The sequence below is a fragment of the Cyprinus carpio genome, chromosome A25, assembly GCF_018340385.1.
Source record: "Cyprinus carpio isolate SPL01 chromosome A25, ASM1834038v1, whole genome shotgun sequence".
Taxonomy (NCBI): Eukaryota; Metazoa; Chordata; class Actinopteri; order Cypriniformes; family Cyprinidae; genus Cyprinus; species Cyprinus carpio.
Genome location: NC_056596.1, coordinates 13,540,496 through 13,562,832, shown reverse-complemented (window position 1 = coordinate 13,562,832; position 22,337 = coordinate 13,540,496). Strand labels below are relative to the sequence as shown.

Genomic DNA, 22,337 nt, shown 5'->3' with positions numbered 1-22,337 from the left:
ATAGATAGATAGATAGATAGATACCCCACTACACCTCACCGCCGCCTTCCTTCAGAATCTGTGCGCATGCGCGGTAGTGTACGGCGTCATCCGGGTCCTTCGCAAAAATCGCTCTGAGAGGAGGCGGGAAATGGCGTCCCTAGCAGCTGTAGCAGATTCATCTGTCGTTCTGTGACTCGCGCTCAGCGGAGAGGAGAAGTGACGGACGGGCCGCTTCAGCCAGATCCACAACCATCTCCGGATCGTGCCGTTGCGACCCTTGGCACGTAAGTATCGCATACATGCGAAAATGAATTTGTAACCGTACGCCACGGTCGCAGTGCTTTGAAATCTCGCGTCTTCACGACTTGCCCCCTCCGTCTGTGAGAACGCGCTCTTCCTGCAGAAGAAGACGGCGCTGCGCTAATGTTTGTATCGCATTTAAACAAATATTGATTTATAAATAAAACACCATAGGATAAATAAATAAAAACGTTTCTTTGTCGTTTTCCAAAGCGTGTTTACTGTATAAAAAGGCTGGCGCGCGGGTAACAAGTCATCGGTTAGCGTTAGCCGCTGACATTAAAACCCCTCGGACTCAAATATTCCCCTCAAAATAAAATGTGCTATTAAGATGAAAAAACTGGCGTGGGTAGCTCGAAGTCGGTTGGCCAATTTCACCTGCGACTGCAGTTGGCGATTTTATTGTTTTGATGTCAAAACCACTGTCCAGTTGGCTTGCTAACTTGCGAGCGACCATTTTTAGCTCAATGATGTTTAGCTCGAAGGCGCGAACTGACAACAAATACTGAAGTAACTCGTGTTTTCAGTGGTGTGTTGTGTTGGCTGGAGAGTATAAGGAGTTTTACAGCACGGGAATGTGCTACACATTATCGACAGGCCAATGGCAAGCTACATTTGTTTAGATTGAACAAGCAAAGCGGGCTTTGAAGGAGGCATGATTCACCCCCGCCCACTTCAGACACATCCGAGGACTTTCACTAGTTTATCTGCTGCACATACCAATGCATTTATGAAACAAACACGAAACCTTTAAGATCACTGTTCTCATATTTCTCTATTTAATTCTCATCGTTATGCATGTAGAACGGACTTTCAGTAGTTTATATTTTTTAATTGTGTTAGTTATTATTGTAGATAATTCATTGTAAAGATTTAAAATATTAAAGATGTATGTATTTTTTTTCTGGATGTATTAGAACAGCATGTGCATCTTACATTTTTGATGTTAATAGCTTTTTATGAAAGTAATTTAATGATGCATTTGCATATTAATCTTGATTAATGGTCACATGACATGAGAGTAAATGGATTGTTGTTTTTTTACTTTGTAGCTGGACTTTAAAGCGGACTCACCTCCTTTTGGTTATTAAAAAAAATAATAAAGACAAAAATATTAGCATACTGTAAATTACATTTGTACTGTAAAATAAATGTAAAATATTTTTGACATTTTTTTTTAAATTGTTGTTATTTTTGTATTATTTTTTTGTTATTTTGTTGTTATTAAGGTATTCATAGAGTATGTGTATGAAATGTGTCTGCAAATGTTTGTTGTATTTTTTTGCTACATTCACTGTGATGCTTTCTGAATACACTCGATCACGAGCTGCTTATGTGAACAAGTGCCTGCGCTTTGCTTTGAAACATGCAGTGCATAAGACGATACAGTTTCTTAATTAGATTGCAGCCTTTGATTTGATAATCACATTAATAAAATTTTTCCTGTAGTATAATTATTAACTTTTCCCTGTCTGGGAAACCTTGATCTAGACAAACACACAACTTTATTGTCCTTTTGGATTCTTGTGTCTTTAGAATATTTCATATTTTAGTAAATTATTATTTTATTTAAATTCTTAATGCAAAGTCGTAATTGCATACCAGTATTTTTTTGCCATTTTTATTGATAGGATAGTGAAGAGGAGGCAGAGAACAATTAAGCCGGATTTGAGTCTTGTTGCCTACATAAACATCACCATTGAACTTGTTGGAGCATGTGATTGTTCACTACATTAATTCCAAAATTTATCACTGAACATCTATTCCAAGTAGTTAATCTCACAAATCCCATTCGCAAGAGCATCTGTGTCAAGGTTTGCAATCAGGTTTAGCCCATCATAATCAATAGTTTACGGTGATGTAATTCATCATTGAGTGGGTGATGATTTCCCCGTCTTTTTTGGCACTCTCAAAGAAAGCCCGTAGGGTGCTGTGGAGACCTTTCTTGTCAGTGGCACCAGGGGACAGATCCGATTGTTTTCCTTGAGTTTCCATGACTGATCTCCGCAATGGAATTCCTCAAGAGCCGTGTGGGCAGCTGAATGTGTTGCATTCAGTGTTATTAATGTAGCGGTGACGAAACTTTCAGCTCTCTGTCTCTTTTTTTTTTTTAAATGGTTGTTTAACTGTTTGTGTCTTTCCCAGTCTTACATGTGACTATTGGAACAATGAGGCTGAGAGTGCGTAAGGCATCTCAGCAGCGGAGCGCCACCCCGTCCGCCCGGACCGCTAAGACCAAGAGGAAGCACTCCGAGGTGGAACACACTCTGTCCGCCGAAGACGCCAAGATGCAGAAGCGAGACACGGGCATTTTCTCCACCATAAAACGGTTCATCAGAGGCAATGCTGTCAAGGTTGGGATCTGAACTTGTGTTTGAGATGACTTTGTGGAGTAAAAAAGTGGTTTGGTTTCAGCTGTGTTTCTTAATGTCAGGTGGAGCAGTGCACTCCTGCTAAGAGAAGCCGTGTAGACTGCGATTCGGACAGTAATCTGATCACATCCACTCCGACCGGTGGGAACCTGCCCAGCAGAGCAAACCCCAGAACCCGCAGGAAAGGCCCCGTCAATGGAGGTAAGCCTGCTGACCCTCACATTTAATCAGGCTACTGCTCCTTTAAAGGGATACTTCATTCAAAAATGAATTTGTTCCAGACCTGTATGAATTTTTTTTCAGTTGCTGAGCACAAAAGAAAGTATTTTGAAGAATAATGTAACCAAACAGCTGCTAGTAGCATTGACTTCCATCGTTTGTAAAGAAGGCTAAAGTCAACTGTTTGGTTACCAACGTTCTTCAAAATATCTTCTTTTGTGCTCACCAGAAGAAAGAAACTCATACAGGCTTGAGGGTGAGTAATTGGTGATAAAATCTTGGGATAAACTTTAGATATGTGAATTAAACATTGTTGTGAGTAGTTGTGCCGACTGGCAGCGTTCTCTTGGTGTTGATTGTTTCTCATTTTCTTCTGCTCAGATACCATGACAGGTCAGAGTAAACCAGTGAAGCCCAACGGGAAGCTGGAGGTGCAGACGGAAACTCTGAGCAGTCCACCCCGCACCACCCTCTTGGGAACCATCTTCTCTCCTGTTTTTAGCTTCTTCTCACCCGCCAACAAAAACTGTAAGGGACTGTGATCTCACTTGTCAGCTGATGAATGTATGCACCTAAATGACACGGAGATATTGATGTCATAATAAAATGTAGTTAGTTCCGCCTCTTCAGACCTTTTGATATACGACAATGTGTTTAAGACTTGCCAAATAATCAGTACTGATTTAATGCTGGCTAATTTAATAAGTTACAGCAATAATAGCACTTGAACATCAATTTGGACAACATTTTATCTTAATATAGCAGAATTAAAATGTCAAATTGCAGCATTTCTGAGCTAAAGCAGCCTGAGCTAGAGCAACTGCTGGCTGAGACCCTCAGGTTCAGGTGGAGCCATCTTATCTGAAACCAGTGACCAGATCAATGTATCTACCTGCAAAATTGCAGTGTTTTTTTGTTAATTCTGAGCACTTTCTGATATCATCACACTGTTAAACTGACTCTCTCTCTTGTCCTCCAGCTACGGCGGGCTCAGATTCCCCGGGGCAGGCGGTGGAGGCTGAGGAGATCGTGAAGCAGCTGGATATGGAGCAGCTCGAGGAAACCCCGACCAGCACTACCACAGATGGCCGAGATCTGACCTTTGACCCCGCACCGAACCCTAGACCGCTGCCTCACATAGACACATCGGTAGAGGAAGGAGAGATCGTCACAGAGGCTGATATGCCACCCCTAACTGGTGAGTGCCTGGCATGTGTTTTATAATTTTTTTTTTTTAGCTGTACCACTTTTTAAAGGTGATAATCCTCATATTTTATCTCTCGGTTAGCCGTAGGATCCAACAGCAGTTATCCGGATGTCCCGCCATCACCTCCAGCGGAAGGGACTTACGAAGAGGACTGGGAAGTTTTTGACCCGTGAGCCAAATTTCAACACACTTTGTCTAAATAACCTCAGTATAGCCACATGCTTGAGTGCTAACTTGCCTCTGTCTTCCAGTTATTTCTTCATCAAACACGTGCCACCCTTGTCTGAAGAGCAGCTCACCCGTAAGCCTGCACTCCCTCTGAAAACCAGGAGCACACCTGAGTTCTCTCTCGTCCTGGATCTGGTAAGCTGCCATCCATCACTAGTCTTAGCTGTTTTTGATGCAAATATTAAGGTGCTGTTTTATCTTAGGATGAGACTTTGGTCCACTGCAGCCTGAATGAATTGGAGGATGCAGCCTTGACCTTCCCTGTGCTTTTCCAAGATGTCATCTACCAGGTACAAAAACAATCTCAGTGATTCGAATTTTGGACTTTTTTTCACAGGTTTGTTTGTACTTCTAACAGTGATTTGCTGTCTTATTGCTAAAGGTGTATGTCCGGTTACGACCATTCTTTAGAGAATTCCTGGAACGCATGTCTCAAATTTATGAGGTGAGTTTTTTTTTTTTTTTGGTTTGTTTTTAATACCATAATGCAGCTGGCATGTTTATTTAAATCATTTTATTTATTTTTGAGGTTATTGTGAAATTAATGTGTAATTTTATTATTGGAATAAAGGCACAAATCCAATAAAATGTGTTATTATCTAACAAAAAATGGCACATCAAGCACTACAATCTGTTGAACTGGTTGGATTCATTTTGAAAAGTGTTAAATTATTTATGTATTATTATAGATTTTTTTTAATGGTTTGAATCGTTTAATTTTAAGTAATTTTGTTATGTGCTTTCCTTTTTTAGTAGTTTGTGTTTTTTTTTTTTTTTAGTAGTATTGTTTAGATTTTATTATTATTTCAGTTTTAGTTTATTTATTTTTAGTTAACAGTTTTAGTGCTTTAACTTGAACCTATTTCAGTTTGTTGCCAATGCAGTATTTATGAATTGTTTAACGTTTTCAACATTTATTTTTATTTTAGCTTTATTTCTGCTCACAAAATTGTTTGTAGATTTAGTCAATGATAACAACTCTGTCTAGGGGCAAAAATAAATATTTTGTCCCATATTTTGCATGCAACCCCTTCCACTTTAAACAGATTACAACAGTTTATATCTGTTACCATACTTGTTGATCAAACAAGCTTTTTTTTTATTTTATTTTTTTTAAATTAACATGTTAAATACGTTTCCCATAACTTCAAACCAATGATTGGTGCCAGTTATCTGGCTATTTCTAAGTGACGTTTTGTTTTGTTTTTCTGTCTGGTCTGTTTCGTTTTTGTTTTCAGACAAATCAGGTTTTAGACCAGTCATAGATTTTTGTTGCAAAAATGATTTAAAAAAAATAGTAATAATTAAAAAAATTGCGTAAGAGTCCTCAGTTGTTGGTCCTTCGTGTCCTGCTTTTATTTTCTAACTCTAATGAACATCCTGCCAGTGATGTGGTCTACTGCTTTCACTTATGACTGGCATTAATGACATCACCTTGAATTATCCACAGATTATCCTCTTTACTGCTTCCAAGAAGGTGTATGCTGACAAGCTGCTGAACATCCTGGATCCTAAAAAACAGCTGGTCAGGTCAGTTCTCAAGCAGGTGCCCTCTCAATGTAAAAAGTGACATTTAATGGTATTAAAGCTGCATGTTTACTTTCCACTAATAGTGTGTAGTTGTGATGGGAACAGATGTGTGTCTAGATTCTCAGGTTGTAAGATGTTTAAGGTGAGTATTAAGCTCAAAATGTCTTTCCTCTGGTATTTCAGGCACAGACTGTTTCGCGAACACTGCGTATGCGTCCAAGGCAACTACATCAAAGACCTTAATATCCTCGGGAGAGATCTCTCCAAGACGGTGATCATAGACAACTCACCTCAGGCTTTTGCCTACCAGGTTTGTGAAGCCGCCTTGAGTTTCACCTCCATTGAAGTGGTGAGTTATTAGTATGTAGAGCTCAGGATGTGCTCCTCTCATTGCAGCTTTCCAATGGGATCCCCATTGAGAGTTGGTTTGTGGACAAGAATGACAATGAGCTCCTAAAGCTGGTGCCGTTTTTGGAGAAGCTGGTAGAACTGGTACGTGTGTCTTGTCTCTTGTGTGCTGCTTTTGAAGGATTATGTGATATTGTTTTTAGAAATACTTTGTCCTGTACTAGTTTAATCTTTGGAGAAAAATATATGCCATTTGCAAAAATCCAGGATTTCTTTGCAGTTTAATTCGTAGAAATAAAAAAAAAAAGAATTAAAAAAAAAATTATTTTAATAACTCAAACACACCCTGTGACACAGCACGAACCGGTCTTCTTTCGCCCCAATGGAAAGCATATTTACACTGTCTTAATCATTCCCTATCCCCTGTATAGTGCACTATGTGTCATTCACCGTAAAGAAAATACTAATTCGTATTCTAGAGAGCATTTGATTGGACAGAAAGTTTGATGAGAAGCTGAAGTTCAGGGTGATGTCATCAAAACAGTGGGTTTTGAATGCTTATATCTTGTAAATGCAAATTCCGTCATTGTTTTGGAGCACACAGATAACCTTAAGGCTAACATAGTCATACTAAAAGCCAGAAAACTTCAATTTTGATTTTATGGGGACTTACTTATATTATAGTGTCTTAGTTTAAAGGGATACTCCACCCCAAAATGAAAATTTTGTCATTAATCACTTACCCCCATGTCGTTCCAAACCCGCAAAAGCTTTGTTCATCTTTAGAACACAATTTAAGATATTTTGGATAAAAACCGGGAGGCTTGAGACTGTCCCATAGACTGCCAAATAAATAACAGTGTCAAGGTCCAGTAAAGTATGAAAAGCATCGTCAGAATACTCCATCTGCCATCAGTGATTCAATCGTAGTGAAGCGACTAGAATACTTTTTGTAATTGAAGAAAACAAAAATAACAACTTTATACAACAATTCCTCTCCTCTGTGTCTCTCCAAATCAGCGTAGCGACATTTTGGAAAATCTGAGCAGTATCAGCTGCACCACAAGGATACGTTTTTTACGTGTATTTATGCTTTGGTTTGAAAGCAAACGCTATGCTAATTTGGAGAGACACAGAGGAGAGGAATTGATGAATAAAGTTGTTATTTTTGTTTTCTTTGCTTACAAAAAGTATTCTCATCGCTTCATAACGTTACGGTTGAATTACTGATGGCAGATGGAGTATTCTGACGATGCTTTTCATACTTTCCTGAATTGTGTTCTGAAGAAGAACAAAGCTTTTACAGGTTTGGAACGACATGGGGGTAAGTGATTAATGACAAAATGTTCATTTTGGGATGGAGTATCGCTTTAAGGACTATGTGATGGTGATTTTTAGTTAATGTTTGTTTTTTTGTTTTGTTTTTTTTACATCAGGCAAAACATTTGACTGTCGGCTATAAATAAACAGTTTATTTCTGCATCATGTGGATTCAGAAATTATGCACTTCACCTTTATGTTCAAAATAATTTTACGCTTATGTCTAAGATGTCATTTACAACTATGTTTTTGTTGACGTGGCATGTTTGTGTTTCTGTTCCAGAACGAGGACGTTCGGCCACACATAAGAGAGCGATTTCGTCTGCATGACCTTCTACCCCCGGACTGAATGTCACAGCGAAAGAACATTTCTTGCCAACCTGACTGTTTTTAAGCAGTTGGGAATTGACACCATGGGGAAAGGAGAATTTACCACAAATTCTTTGCCATAAGGATTTTAACTACAGACTTGCCTACACAGGTGTTCTTTTATGTGGGGCGGGAGGGAGGGAGGATTGATGGGCTCTGGACAAATGTTTTAAAACAAATGACTTGATGTATGCATACGTTTTCTATACACACACACACACATTTATGGAACCGAAGGCGAGGCCGAGAAGATCACACTTGATTGGTCGTCCCTCTCGGTTCTGTGGTGGAGTTCATGCCTGATTTGGACTTTAAGGTAAAGCGCTGTGCAGAAGTGGACTTGCGTCACTCCTTTTGGTGCTCAGTGGGACCCTCTGCCCTTCCAGGCCACAGGCTTTTACTTCAACGAGAATGACCTGTTGAATATAAATATATAAAACATGAATATATACATTCAACTATGTGTGTATATGTATATATAACATTTGTACATATATATTTTTTCCTGTCAAGTTTGTAAAACACGACTTGCCTTTTGGTTTTAATTCATTATGCATTCCTTTTTAGTTCAAGGTCTTTTTTCATAGACAAGCTGGCTTTTTATTATTTTTTTTTTTTTTTTTACTGTAGATTTAATGTATATTTGATGGCCTATCCGTTATGCTCTTGCTTTTTCTCGTAATCCGGTGAAATGTAATCCAAAATCCGGTCACATCCCATATGGAAAACATAACAGAAATGCTCATTTATAAATTTCAGTCTTGATTCTCTGTAGTTGTGGCTTTCAGTTACTGACCGCTTACTACCATTTATCCATGTCAGTCCTAATTTTGGGGTTTTAACTTTCTGTTCTTAGTTTGTTTTTATATACAAGTATAGATGAAATGTAAAATACTGTATGTGCTTTAAATTGCTTTTCTGTGGAGAAAAAAGAATGCTTTGTCTCTTTCTGAAATGTCCGGTAAGTGTGGCACCAGCACATGAACTAGCTTAAATCACTGCATCTCTGCTATATTCCCCCTCGTTCCGCTTCTCCTGCGCTCCTGCTTCAGAAACTGTTTTAGGAATTATCATGTACGGCTCTACCTACCTCTGAAGGGTAGACCTTCCGTTTCATTCAGTGTTACCCCAATGTTTTTTTATTTCCATGGACATTAATACATGATTTTAATGTACCAGAGTTGTTGGAATTGGTTTTTCTTTGTCATTTGAGATGAGAGCATCATGTGGCCTTGATTTGTTCGTTTTATCCTGTTCAGGTTAATGTTTTCAGTTCTAACTATAAGCTCATCATCACAGTATGACTGATGATTTTTATTGTTTAAGAGGAAATGAGACTTGAACTGAGAAATTAGGATTTTTTCGGGGGCGATCTTTAATAGCAATGTCTCAAGTTTTTGAGAGAACTGGTCAATTTTAACCTCTGGCAGCTTTAAGTCAATATTTTCTCGATGGCAGCTTCTGTTTTGGGAATAAGAACATGCTGTCAATGCATCTGTTATCTAGATTTTAATATAAAAATGCAGTGAATGAAATGAGTGTTTTGATTGGATGTGTCTGTGAATGAGGAGGACTTTGTTAAATGTCATGAATGTATTTCAGTGTAGCTTTTGCAGCACACATGGAGCAACAAGAAAACAATCTTAAGATCTTTTCAGATTATGTATAATTTCATATGTATGTGTTTTTCTTGAAATGGTCATATATATATTTCATGTAGCTTTGACTATTAAAAACAACAACAGTGGTTAATCCCTGAAAACAGCATGCTGAAGAGTTCATAACTGAAACATTAAATTTGCTGTTTTTGCACATTAGAAAGTTGCATTGTTACTCTTACCTGTTTGAACGGTTTTGTCATTTTAAAATTAATTTCAAAGAAATGTCAAGTTCTTGGATATATATTTGTAATTGTAGATATAATGGTTAGATTTAAAAGTGAATAAAGGTAGTTTTAATGCTTGCTTTAAATGGAAAATTAAAATCGAGCTACAAACAGGAAAAAAAAATCCTTCACCACAATAAAAAAAGTATTATTTTTAATAATTGAAAGTAACCAAATTTAAAGTGTGTGTGTACATATAGGAAAAAAAAATCCTTCACCACAATTATATATATTATTATATTATATTATATTATATATATATATTTATATTAGTGTTCGTATATGTACAATAATATAAGTATATGATTAGATTATGTAGCCTATATATTTTATATTAAAATACATACTGGCTTAGGCCTAAAAATCACATTTTGCCTATTTAAATCATTACAATCATAAATAATTTTGTGCCCAGAGTGCGAAAATAATAACTTTTCTAATTCAATGTTTGTATTTACATTATCTCTTAAAAAAAAAAAAAAAAATATGAGAAATTTTATGGTTAATTTGCAATCTACTATTCAACTGTTATATTGTGGTGATTATAATATTATGATACTTATTGACTTGTGATATGATATGGCATGGGCCATTCAGTTTAAAGTTAAAACTAATTTTACAGTTTTATGTTTGTTTTTCTAATTCTGTGTTGTTAGTCAGTGGTCGATCATAACATGTTCTCAGTATTAGGAAAAACTAAAATTACATAAATCATCTGAAATTATGTATTATTTATTTAAGGAACCTTACTTTTGGCGTGAGCTGTCGCGGACTGTGGTTACCATGGTGACGGTTCGCGCAGGTGAGGTCGGCGTCATCAGTCCGGTCCTCCAGTCCAGCGGGTGGCGTCGCAGTGTCTCCTGCGCTCTGTGCGATCCGAGAGCGTTCAGTGTAAAAGAGGAGGAGGCCTGTTTAATTTCTCGCCCTCTGCTTGCGAAGTACGCGTCCGCTCAAAGTCGCTCGTTTGACATCGGGCTCATGTCGAAGGACGGCCGGTACGATGGGCGCCGACGCGGCGCGGCTCAGCAGCACCGGCTCGGGCTGAGGTTGGGTCAGAGCGGGGACGGCAGAGACAGATCGGCCAGTAACAGCTCTGGATCATCTCACGGAGGAGGGAAAGGCAGGAATACGCCCATCAACATCGCCCTAAAGGTAACAAAAACCCAGCTGTCTCAAAACATAGCGAGCTGTCTACCTAGACAGCATCTTTTGGCATCATAGGCGCTCTCTGTTTATGAATCAGGCAGCTGTCACAGTTACAGAGTTACTATGGGAACGGTGCTTTTCCCCCAAAACAGCACAGTTGCTACAGTTATTGTTGCTACAATACACAACTGTGGTAAAGTTCTGATGCAGGCTGTCATTCTGAACGCTTCGTATGCTGTATGCTGCTTTGTTACCATTATAACCCTGTATCTGTCAACGGAAATGTTGTCTGGGTATGAGCTTGTGCAGGTGTGATCCACTCACATGTGATTGTGTAGTATAGTGTGCATTATTCTCACACACCTGAGGCAACACAGTGTATTTGCGAGGTGTGTTTGTTAGTGCTATGCTGTGTGTCTTATTGTGACCTGAAAGGTTTCTTATGTTTTCCGTAACATCAGATATTCAGTATTGTGGTCGATCATAATTTGTCAGCCCACAATGGATCTTCAAGTCACAGATAAACAATACAAATGCAACCGTGACATTACACAACAGTGACACATAACAGAAAGTAGCTTAATAACACATACAATGCAACGTATTGTTTGGCATTACATAACAGTAACAACACAATATAATATTATTAGTGGTTGATGATATATAGTGCCAAAGCCGATATTTGGTGTTTTTTAATTTATTTTTTATATGGGCATCGGCCGATAAGTATGTCTGTTTGGCCGATGTGACTTATATTTTGAAGGTGTTGAGAACGGCAGCGCCTACACACACAGCGCTCACAGTTTAACAGTTCTGACTCATACAGATAGAAGTCTGTCTACTAATAATACAGAACTGTTAAACAAAGGAGGTATGTATTATTAGGCAAACATTATAATACTTTCTCGTTTACCCTCACCATTCAGCAAATACGCATTTATATCATTTAAACAAATCTTTGAATGTCGAATAAACATTTAATTACACAAACATTGCAGACTTCGTCGAATCCAGTGGGATCTTGTGAAGTGTGCATTTTGGCGTGTTACCATGGCTTTATTTAAAAAATAAATAAATAAATAAATAATTCCCAATGCACACAAACTGACAAGATTACTGAGTGCCCTGTTGCTTACAGTGTTTAATTCCTTTTTATTTATATATTTTAAATATTTCTTTATTTGTGAAAAATACTTTATTAGTATTACAGAATCAAGAAGTTGTCTTCTAAAGTACAAGTATGTTTATTTGACACCATTTCTTTTTTAATTCATTTTTAAATGTTCAAATTTTTTAAATATTAATCAAAATAAAAAAAATCTATCTATCTATCTATCTATCTATCTATCTATCTATCTATCTATCTATCTATCTATCTATCTATCTATCTATCTATCTATCAGCTTTATGACTGCCACCGGCCACCCTGCTCTCTAAGATATCGGCATCGGCTGTCAAAAAACCTATACTGGTCGACCACTAAATATTATATTAACGGTACATAGTATTAGCACTGCTCTCTAAGATATCGGCATCGGCTGTCAAAAAACCTATACTGGTCGACCACTAAATATTACTAAATAACAGTAAAAATAATTCAACATAATGTTACAGAACATGACATAACAGTAATCTAACTCAACATAACAAAACACATAACAGTAACAGTGCAAAAATAAAGTTACCATAACAGTACATAACATTAACATGACATCATAACATTTAAATAACAACAGTGACACACACACCATAACATAACAACATAACATTAACATGACGCCATAGTATTACATACACAATGCAACAATACATTTAAGAGATACTCCATCCCACTAAATATTATATTAACGGTATATATTATTAGTGTGTTGTTATGAACCTGTAAAAGATTTGTTCTTCTTCGGAACACAATTTAAGAATATTTTGGATGAAAACCGGGAGGCTTGTGACTGTCCCATAGACCGCCAAATAAATAACAGTGTCAAGGTCCAGGAAAGTATGAAAGACATCGTCAGAATAGTCCATCTGCCATCAGATGTGCAATCTGGGTTATATGAAGCGACGGGAACACTTTTTGTAAGCGAAGAAGACAAAGGAATTATTGAATAAAGTCTTTATTTTTGTTTTCTTCGCTTACAAAAAGTGTTTCTCTCGCTTCTTTTAACCCAGATTGCACGTCTGATGGCAGATGGAGTATTCTTTCTGATGACGACTTTCATACCTTTTATGGACCTTGGCACTGTTATTTATTTGGCAGTCTATGGGACAGTCACAAACCTCCTGGTTTTCATCCAAAATATCTTAAATTGTGTTCTGAAAACGAACAGAGCTTTTACAGGTTTGGGAACGACATGGGGGTAAGTGATTAATGACTTAATTTTCATTCTGGGGTGGAGTATCCCTTTAAAATTACAGTACATAACCTGAATATGTCAACATAACATTACATTTAACAATCAATCTCCGCACACCTGACGACAATTAATAGGTGCGTAGGAAACAGAGACCACAAAGATCAAAACTCAAGGAAAAGAAAACAATTCCTGCACACTGTCAATTAGTGCAAAAGTATCAAAAAGGTTTAATAACAGTGTTTCGGTCGCATGACTTCATCGTCTTATTGAAGATACCTGATGAAGGTTATGCAACCGAAACGTTGTTAAGTGTTTCGTTCAGATTTGCATCACAGGAATAAATTATTTTTTTTAAAGTATATTCAAATAGAAAACTATTATTTTAAGTTGTAATAATATTTCACATATTATTGTTTTTTTCTGTATTTTTGATCAAATAAATGCAGGCTTGATGAGCAGCAGAAGAGACTTCTTTCAAATACATTTAAAAATAGTAATGTTTCCAAACTTTTGACCTGTACTGTATTTCAGTACATCCCTTATTTTTTTTTTTTTTTTTTTTGCAAATTATATTTTTGTTTAATATTTGAGAGCAAATTACCTGAGCAAGTTATTTATCAAGCAACCAACTGTTTTATTCCAAGTAAACTTACTAATTATTTCATTGCTAAATCAATGTCTGATTTAAAAATTGACTTGGATCATTTGAAAAAAGCAGTTTATTTATTCAAGTTTTAATGCACATATGATAGTAATATAAACATGTTGAAATAATATATAGTATATTTTTCATTAGTTAAAAAATTACATTTATATAAATAAAATATTATATAAAATAATTTGTTTACAAAAAGGTGAATATTACATACCGACTTGACTCTTGTTGTCTTCAAACGGTAGATATTTTTGCACGCTGTCATCCTCGCGGCTGTGTCTGTTCCACATCTTGTTGGTGCGTCTCTATTTACATCTATATCCCCAGTGTGAGTTATGCACCGCTGAGCTCCAAGCGGGCATTGAATCTGCGTCGTGTCCAATGCAGACGCGCTGACACACGCAGCCCTGCCGCCTCCAGCACATGCTGGACGAGTGGGCGTCCTGCTGTGTGCACATGACTGCACAGAGAGAGGAGCTCTGCACAATACTCGGCCAAGCTGTGCTACAGCTAAGACAGCAAAACAGTAGCAGCAGAGTGACTGTGCATCTGAGACGTTGCAGAAAGATGGTCCCTGTGTCCAGGAGAAGTCCGTCCTGCTGATTGGCGGAGGCCTCTACTTGGAGAGTTTGCAGGAGTCACGCACAACCACGGGGCTATTTTTGGTCCAGCTGTCAAATGACGATGACAGGCCATTCGTGCAGTGGAGATGCTGGTTAAGGGGGAAAACATGTTGCCATAAACAAATTTGGTAGCATGTCAGGGCCGGATATGGATGAGGAACCTGCTTACAGACTCTACTTCTACTCTGTACGTACCTTCTGTTCTCTTCCCATCATTCTTTCTGCTTCTGCATTTAGACGCACTTGAAACTCTATCCTTGGAGTGGCTTGCAGCTCTGTTATTCATCCTGAAAGCAGTTCTTTGTAGCTGGACGTCCTTGTTTTGCAGTTCTGTAGGGGCTCGGTTAGATCTAACTCCAGTGACCTCGGGTGTCAAGGGGCCTGCTGGTGATTAGGTGATTAGCTCGATTCGTCTCCCACATGCAGGGAGCACTGACCTGAGATCAGATACACCCTTCTCACTTTTACTTTGGTTATTTTGCACCGACGGATGCCAAATCAGAAACAGCTTCCCCCCTTCTGCCGAGATGCAAGACAAATGTAGACTCAGGCCTTCCGTTGGCAGTCAGCTGCCAGAAACCTGGGAAACCCGGAGTAAATATTTACCATCCAAACACCCTGCTGACAGGCAAAGAGTTAATTTACTTGCATGTCTTTTTTTAATTGTTTGTTTCGCAATCTCAAGGCCTCATTCATGCTTATTTTCCGACCTCTAGAGAGTAAAACTGTGTAATGAAGGCTTTTGTCATTGGCTAAGTAGGTCAGTTGTGTATTTTAACCCCGAGGACATGAGATAGTGGTAGAGGAGGACAGTACAATGTTTATGCATGTGTAAAAACCAGTGAGCCTTATTAAATATTCTTCTCTGTGAGGGAATGTGACAGACGGAACAGCTTTGCGTTTGTGTAACAGTGGCACATGGCCAACAAAATTGAATAATTAGCTATATGCCAATTTATATATATTTTTTGTTAGATTATTATATTAAAAAAATTATCAAAGGACTGTAGACTTGTGTTTTCATTATGGACAATTATTTTTAAGATAATTTATATATATTTTTTATTGAGATCGTTTTCTGTATTAAAGAACAGCAGAGTCCACACCACAACTATAACGATAAAGAGACAAAAAAAAAACGATATCGTTGGAATCACTTTCAAGAATGGCGATTTTTTTCCAGCTGATGAACGATAAAAAAATTGACAGCCAATCAGAATCCATCCTGCTGTAACGCGCTCGAAGTAAAGCGGCAGAAGAAGCGTGCGCTTAGAATAAACAGAAATCGTTCGCTGGGTGTGGACGCTAATATCGTTATCTTTATATTTATCTTTATAGTTATCGTTCTTGGTGTGAACGGGCCTTTATTATATTAAAAAAATTATTAAATTTAATGTTTTGACAAATGTATTGACAAATTTGAGAAATTGAAGGCATTGGTTTTGAAGTAAAATGGAAGTAAAGTCAGCTAATTTTAAAGAATATTCCATGTCTAAGTTAAGCTTAATTGAAAGTACTGTGCCATAAAGTTGGAAAAGAAAAATTGGTTTGTCCTTCTTTTTTTTAAGATGGAATGAATTGAAAATTCACCTAATTTTTTTTTTTTTTTTTAGAGGCATGTATATTGATCCGGGGTTCGTTTCCTGAAACTTTCTTAATGCTACATTGTTCTTAAGTTATACCTTAAGCTGTACCTTATCATTAATACGTGTTTCCCAAAACATTCTTACACCTCCATTAGCAGCAATGCAACTTCCACATTCAAGGTCCAGAAAGATAGGAAAGACATTGTTAAAGTACTCCATGTGACTCCTGTGGTTTAACATCAATTTTATGAACTGACGCAAATGCTTTGTTTGCACTAAAAAAAAACATAATTTATCACTTTTTTAAAACATAATATTATTGTTTTCACTACAATGTTAACTCTAGAATGTAAACTATAGGTTTAAGTCGTTGTTGATATTTTGTTCATGTTTTGATGATCAGTATTTTAAAGTTTTTACTTTAATGATGTCTTTCCTACCGTTCTGGACCTTGAATGTGGAAGTTGCGTTGCTGCCTATGGAGGGACAGAAAGCCCTCGGATTTCAGAAAAAAAAAAAAAATAATAATAATAATAATTATTAAAAAAAAAAAAAATTATGTTATTAAGGTCTTATGGGTTTGGAACGACATGAGAGTGAGTAAATAATGACAGAATTTTCATTTTTTGGTGGACTATCCCTTTAATAGGCCAAACCACACTAGTGTTGGGCGATATGGTCATTTTTCAAATCGTCATATCGTCAGCCCGTGAGATCGACGATACACGATATTATCGTGCATGGGTGGAGCAAGAGAGAGACTCTTTGTTCTTGTCATAGCATAACTATTTGGGTGTTTTAAAACTCGCAGCTGTGCGAGAGAGAGCCTATGGAATCACCAGTAATCGAAAAAAAAGTACTTTCAAACATACTGATAAACAAACGTTAAATATAAAAATACTGTATTTAAAACAGCTAGTTCATATATAGTCTGACACAACTGTCATATCGCGCATCCTGTAAAAATTTGCCGCATTTGCACACGGAAGTTATCAGTAAATGTTCTGCAAATCAGTCAACGGTGAAAATCAATAGTAGATTTCATTTAAAGACCAACAGTTTGGACATAAATGAATACGTTAAATATGAAGTATTTAAAACAGGTAAGTTCATATATTTGGAGTAAAGTTCAGTTGAACTGATGCATCAGTCATGCAGCGCTCCGGACCGCGCGCCCCATGAGGAGCCCGAAGCAACCCCAACAGAACCGAATGAGATGCATTCTAACATAACTGTGACATTAAACTCAGAAAGGGCTCGTTTAAAATATTGCACATATATAGGCTGTTCAGATTACTTGTTAAAGTGCAATGAAATACCTTATATCTGCAGACGAAGTAGGCTACGTCTGTTTGTGGATGGAAAATGCTGAAGTGAAATAGCGAGGCAATTTTATAGCCGAATTATAGTAGGCTGCCAAATAAAAATAATAATAATTATAATTATTATTATAATTTAATGCATTAATAAGAGAATGTGCCTAATATCGTCTTGACTATCGACAGAGACATCTGCTATCATCGATACACGATACTATACTATGTCTATTGGCACAACCCTAAACCACACTGACCAGTGGTTGAGGATCCATGTGTAAATGGTGTGCAGTGAACATACCACTGTTTGTCTTCCTACTGGTGCTGCTGACATGACGTTGAATAATCAATGATCTTGGCATCACTTGTGCTTATATTATCACCCCTGGCAAGTCATATAAGGAGACCAGAAAGAAGGTGTGAATTAATGGTAATTATAATAATGAAGAATGTCCTTAAATCTTGGACAGAACAAGCTCACTCTTGCCAGTTGCTAAGAGCACTGCTTTTATCTGTGAGTGTTATTATGAAAAGGACAAGGATATCTTCTGTGACTACTTTATAGCTTTATTTTAAAAGAAAGCGCCATAAATAAAGGAATAGTTCACTCAAAATGGAAACATTTCTCATCCTCAGAACATCCAAGATGTAGATGATTTTGTTTCTTCATGGGAACAGATTTGGAGAAATCTATTATTGCATCACTTGCTCGCCATTGGATCCTCTGCAGTGAATGGGTGCCGTCAGAATGAGAGTCCAAACAGCTGATAAAAACATCACAATAATCCACAAGTAATCCACACGGCTCCACTCCATCAGTTAATGTCTTATGGAGCAGAATGCTGTGTGTTTGTAATAACATTTTTAACTTCAAACAGTTACTAGTCCTTTATCCATAATATTCCTTTCGAGAATGGAAGGGATTTTTAATTTTTGAATGGAGTAATTATGGTTTTTGGTTTTTGTATGTTGATTAACAGCACTGATGCTCGAATAGTTTCTTAAACACACACAGCTTTTCGCTTCATAAGACATTAGCTGATGGACTGGAGTGGTGTGGATTACTTGTGGATTACTGTGATGTTTTTATCAGCTGTTTGGACTCTCATTCTGATGCAGGGCTCTAGACTAACTTTTTGCACTGGTTGCACTGGTGTGCCTAAATTTTTTTTTTTTTAGGTGCACCAGCACAAAAGTTAGGTGCACCCAAATTTTCGACCGAATCACATTTAACACCGCAGTTTTACAAGGTCACTTTTTTTTTTTTTTTTTTTTTTTTTTAAATCGCTGTCCATATACGCAATATTGACTTGTAAATGATTAACTAACAATCTGTTATTTCAATTCTACAAGAAAGATAACTTACTGAAAAAGTGTTTGTGCTTAAAGTGCTTCACTGAGCTGAAATTTAAAATTAAAACATCTCAAGATAAATTAAATATAAAAAGAAAATCTAAATTAAGTGTTTTTTAAGGGCTTCCAAACTGAATATCTCATGGCTCAATGTCTTATGGACTATCCTCCACTGCAGTCACATGCCCCTCGGATGGCCAACTCCTGTAGTTTGTCCTTCTTGGTCTTTGGCCTTGGCTAAACCAGCTGCCAGACTCTCTCTAGCATCAAAATCTTCCAGACTTGGGCCCCTCTACACTGATTCTCATCAGATCTTCACTGTGTCTGAATGAAGGGTGCTCTAGTGTCTGATTTGAACAGCTAAACACTCCCTAAACAGCTTATACTACTTTCTCAGCTATTAAAATAGTTCGGTTTTGTATGTAATAGAAAAGTGATTATATTTCATTTCGTTTTTATAAGTTAATTTAGAAAAACGTTTGGAGCATTTTTTTGTTTGTTATATAAATGTTTTAATTTTGTTTTTTTTTAACGACCAAGCGGCCAGCGGCAGACAGTGAGAGTATGTTTGATCAATTTAGCCTTCTCAAATCATCACGACTCGCCTAAAATAAAATCTATAGATATAAAACAGTTCAAGCATATAACTATTTAAACGTTAGACCCAGATAAATGTGCGCTATATCCAATAGTTTGTGCGGAGACGCTTCAGGACATGGAGATGCCTGCGTTTTTTTCAGTAGATAAGCCGTCATTTTTGCACATAAAGGTAAGAGTAATACATCATAACTGCAAAGGGTCTTTTATTTGTGTGCACTCACAATATCAACAAAACGTTGTGCTTTTATTAAATAAAGAAAACAAACACGATATGCGCTTTCTGCGCCTCGTCTTTGACAGGAGTACAAAAATGAACCGAAACTCAGTGAAAACATGGCTCACAGACATAAATATATCTATAGAAAGCTTTAAATGATTACTTAACGAAATAAAACAAATCGAAAACAAAAACTCTTTCATCTTTCAGCTCGGGCTGAAATGCAGGGATCTAGTGTCTGTTGTTGAACCACAGGGAGACTTTCAGAGTCACGGAGACTTTCTGTTTTCCCTCGAACGGCTGGTCACATGTCGCATTTCTATTTTGAGTGAACTATTCCTTTATTTGTGGCGCTTTCTTCTAAAATGTTCCCCCCAGTTACACTTGGTTTTTTTTTTGTTTGCAACAGGCATCTTTCCAGCGGTCCAACAGCCATGACAAGGTGAGGAAGATCGTGGCAGAGGAAGGCCGGGCTGCTCGAAACCTCATTGCATGGAGCGTCCCAGTGGAGAGCAAGGAGGAAGAGGGTTAGATCCATTCAAACACTCATGCACACACACAATAAGAAGCTGACATTTGCATTGCGTTTTATGGTAAATAGGGTGTAGATCTTGAAGTAGCCACACCAAGTCAGGGAAAAAAACATCAAATAAATGTTTGGATGCCTGTGATATCCAAGATTTTTTTTTTTTTTTTTTTAAGAATAATATTAACAGATTTTTATAAACTGCTGTTTAAAAGTTTGGGGTCAGTAAGCTGTTGTTTACGGGATTCTATGATGAATTAAAAAAAAAAAAGCCCAAAGCATTTATTTGAAATCAACAATAATTTTTGATCAATGCATCTTTGAGTAAACGTGTTCAAAAATAAATAAAATATTATATGTGATGCATTGCTCGTTCTTGCAGTCACAAACAGTCTCGCATCCCCGGGGCTCATCACCCATCAGGCTACCACTTAAAATCCATCCAGCTTTGTATAGAGCGTTCATTTGCAAAGCAAATGTAGGCGATGAACTAGTGCTCCAAATCTGTCATCCCCTCTCTTGTACCTGGAGTTACAGCACACTCTTTGGAGTAGAATGTGTGAGTGAGTGAGTGTGTGTGTGTGTGTGTGTGTGTGTGTGTGTGTAAGCTGACCCAGATCCTCTGTTTCACTGTCAGCGCTGACAGGTCACCACAGGAGTCTTTTGTTAGTTGTGGACTGCAGTATGTGTTATGTCCCAGCAAACACGATTCACCAGTGCCTGCATTTCATAGAGAGCCTTGTTTCATTCAGAATCTGAAAGTTGAATAGGTCTTCAGTTTTACAACAAATGCTCTGATGTCACCCATGTAAATTTGTTAGGTGGAATACTCTGGAGTGGACATGTGAAGTAATGTGATATTTATATGCCTTTAACAGTACTGTGTTCTTCTGTTCACGTGCAGCTAAATCGAAGAATCACGGTAACAGCAATGCAAGACCTCAACGAATCAACTCCGGGCTCCACAGGAACAAAAAGCAGGTGTGATTCTTTTGTATTTTCTGAATCTTTTATTAATACCTAGAGTAAGTGAAAACACTACTGCCATATAATAATGTTGTACATTATGTACTGTCTCTATTTGCATCCACAACAAATCTGGAACCAGGCAAAAAAAAAAAAAATCTAACTAACCTGAAACATGAGTATGAAGTATGCAAATAAACAAGCATGTCTAAATCAGAAGAAAATGTTTCTTTGCTTCCTTTAAAGAAAAGTGATCATTTAACCAGGAAGCTTTGAACTGGAAAGCTCCAAATAAAAAAGCTTTTACTCTTGTTAAACACTAGGGGGCGTCAGAGACCTTTTATTTGAGCCTCGTATTTGTTGGGGTCTTATTTCCAGTCTTCCATAATTTGACCTCAGTGTTTAAATAAGCAGCACACACTGATCGTTAAAACGGTGGTTAACCCATAAAGTGAATGGCAAGTGAAGTTCATTTGGCCAGATAGAGGTATTTAGACCATTTGAAACACTCACACCTGCTCTTAACAGAACTCGGCACTGGACTGCAAAAGCGCACCTGGGTCGATACTGGACAAAGGACCTGAGAAGAGCCCCACCAAGACTAGACAGCCACGGAAGGTGGACCTCCGAGCACGATATTGGGCCTTCCTGTTTGATAATCTTCGGAGAGCAGTGGATGAGATCTACGTCACCTGCGAATCCGACCAGAGCGTGGTGGAGTGCAGGGTATGATTATATATGACACACATACCATCAACATTTATCAGCTTTTACCATTTGAAACTGAATATTTTATAGATTTCTAATGCTATAGTTTTTATTCTTTTTTTTTTTTTTTTTTTCATTTCTTTTTTTTTTTTTAAACATTTTATTTTGAAGTTGTTGCTTTTGCACTCTATGACCATTAGAGGGAGTGAAGCATTGCGATGAAGCTCTGCCTCCTCCTTCTCCTCCTCCTCCTCCTCCTTGCATTCCTTTTGTTTTCTGGTTTGTGTCAGAGAGGGGTTTGGTGAGAGAATCATCACTGCACCTCTCCAGGGCCTTTCTGGAGATGGATGACGTGTAAACAAAGGGCCCCCCACCCCACTCCTTCCGTGTGTGTGTGTATGTGTGTGTGTGGGGGGGTGTCGGGGTACAAGGTCTAAGTGACGTCCCAAAACACTTTTTCCACCCCAGGTTCTTTGTTTAGCAAAAAGCTGATTGCAAAACATGTACTACAATCAGCCACTATGACC

The 22,337-nt window shown here is 37.6% G+C and overlaps 2 protein-coding genes across 2 annotated transcripts in view; both read left to right on the top strand.

Annotated features, from left to right (window-relative positions):
* Positions 1–65: 65 nt before the first annotated feature.
* On the top strand, positions 66–9,055 carry LOC109108874 (CTD small phosphatase-like protein 2-A). Its single transcript, XM_019121982.2, has 13 exons — positions 66–266; positions 2,428–2,636; positions 2,717–2,855; positions 3,255–3,401; positions 3,853–4,071; positions 4,162–4,249; positions 4,332–4,443; positions 4,512–4,598; positions 4,691–4,753; positions 5,759–5,838; positions 6,022–6,148; positions 6,235–6,330; positions 7,790–9,055. The coding sequence occupies exons 2-13, from the start codon at positions 2,451–2,453 to the stop codon at positions 7,853–7,855; spliced, it is 1,410 nt and encodes a 469-aa protein (XP_018977527.1). The 5' UTR covers positions 66–266; positions 2,428–2,450; the 3' UTR covers positions 7,856–9,055.
* A 1,516-nt stretch (positions 9,056–10,571) lies between these two features.
* The window catches only part of LOC109108875 (S phase cyclin A-associated protein in the endoplasmic reticulum-like), a 98,933-nt gene continuing 87,167 nt past the window's right edge, over positions 10,572–22,337 (top strand). Inside the window, exons 1-4 of the mRNA XM_042715923.1 lie at positions 10,572–10,912; positions 20,020–20,137; positions 21,041–21,117; positions 21,631–21,828. Of these exons, the coding sequence (XP_042571857.1) occupies positions 10,739–10,912; positions 20,020–20,137; positions 21,041–21,117; positions 21,631–21,828 (567 nt within the window). The 5' untranslated portion in view covers positions 10,572–10,738. The remainder of the gene's footprint in view (positions 10,913–20,019; positions 20,138–21,040; positions 21,118–21,630; positions 21,829–22,337) is intronic.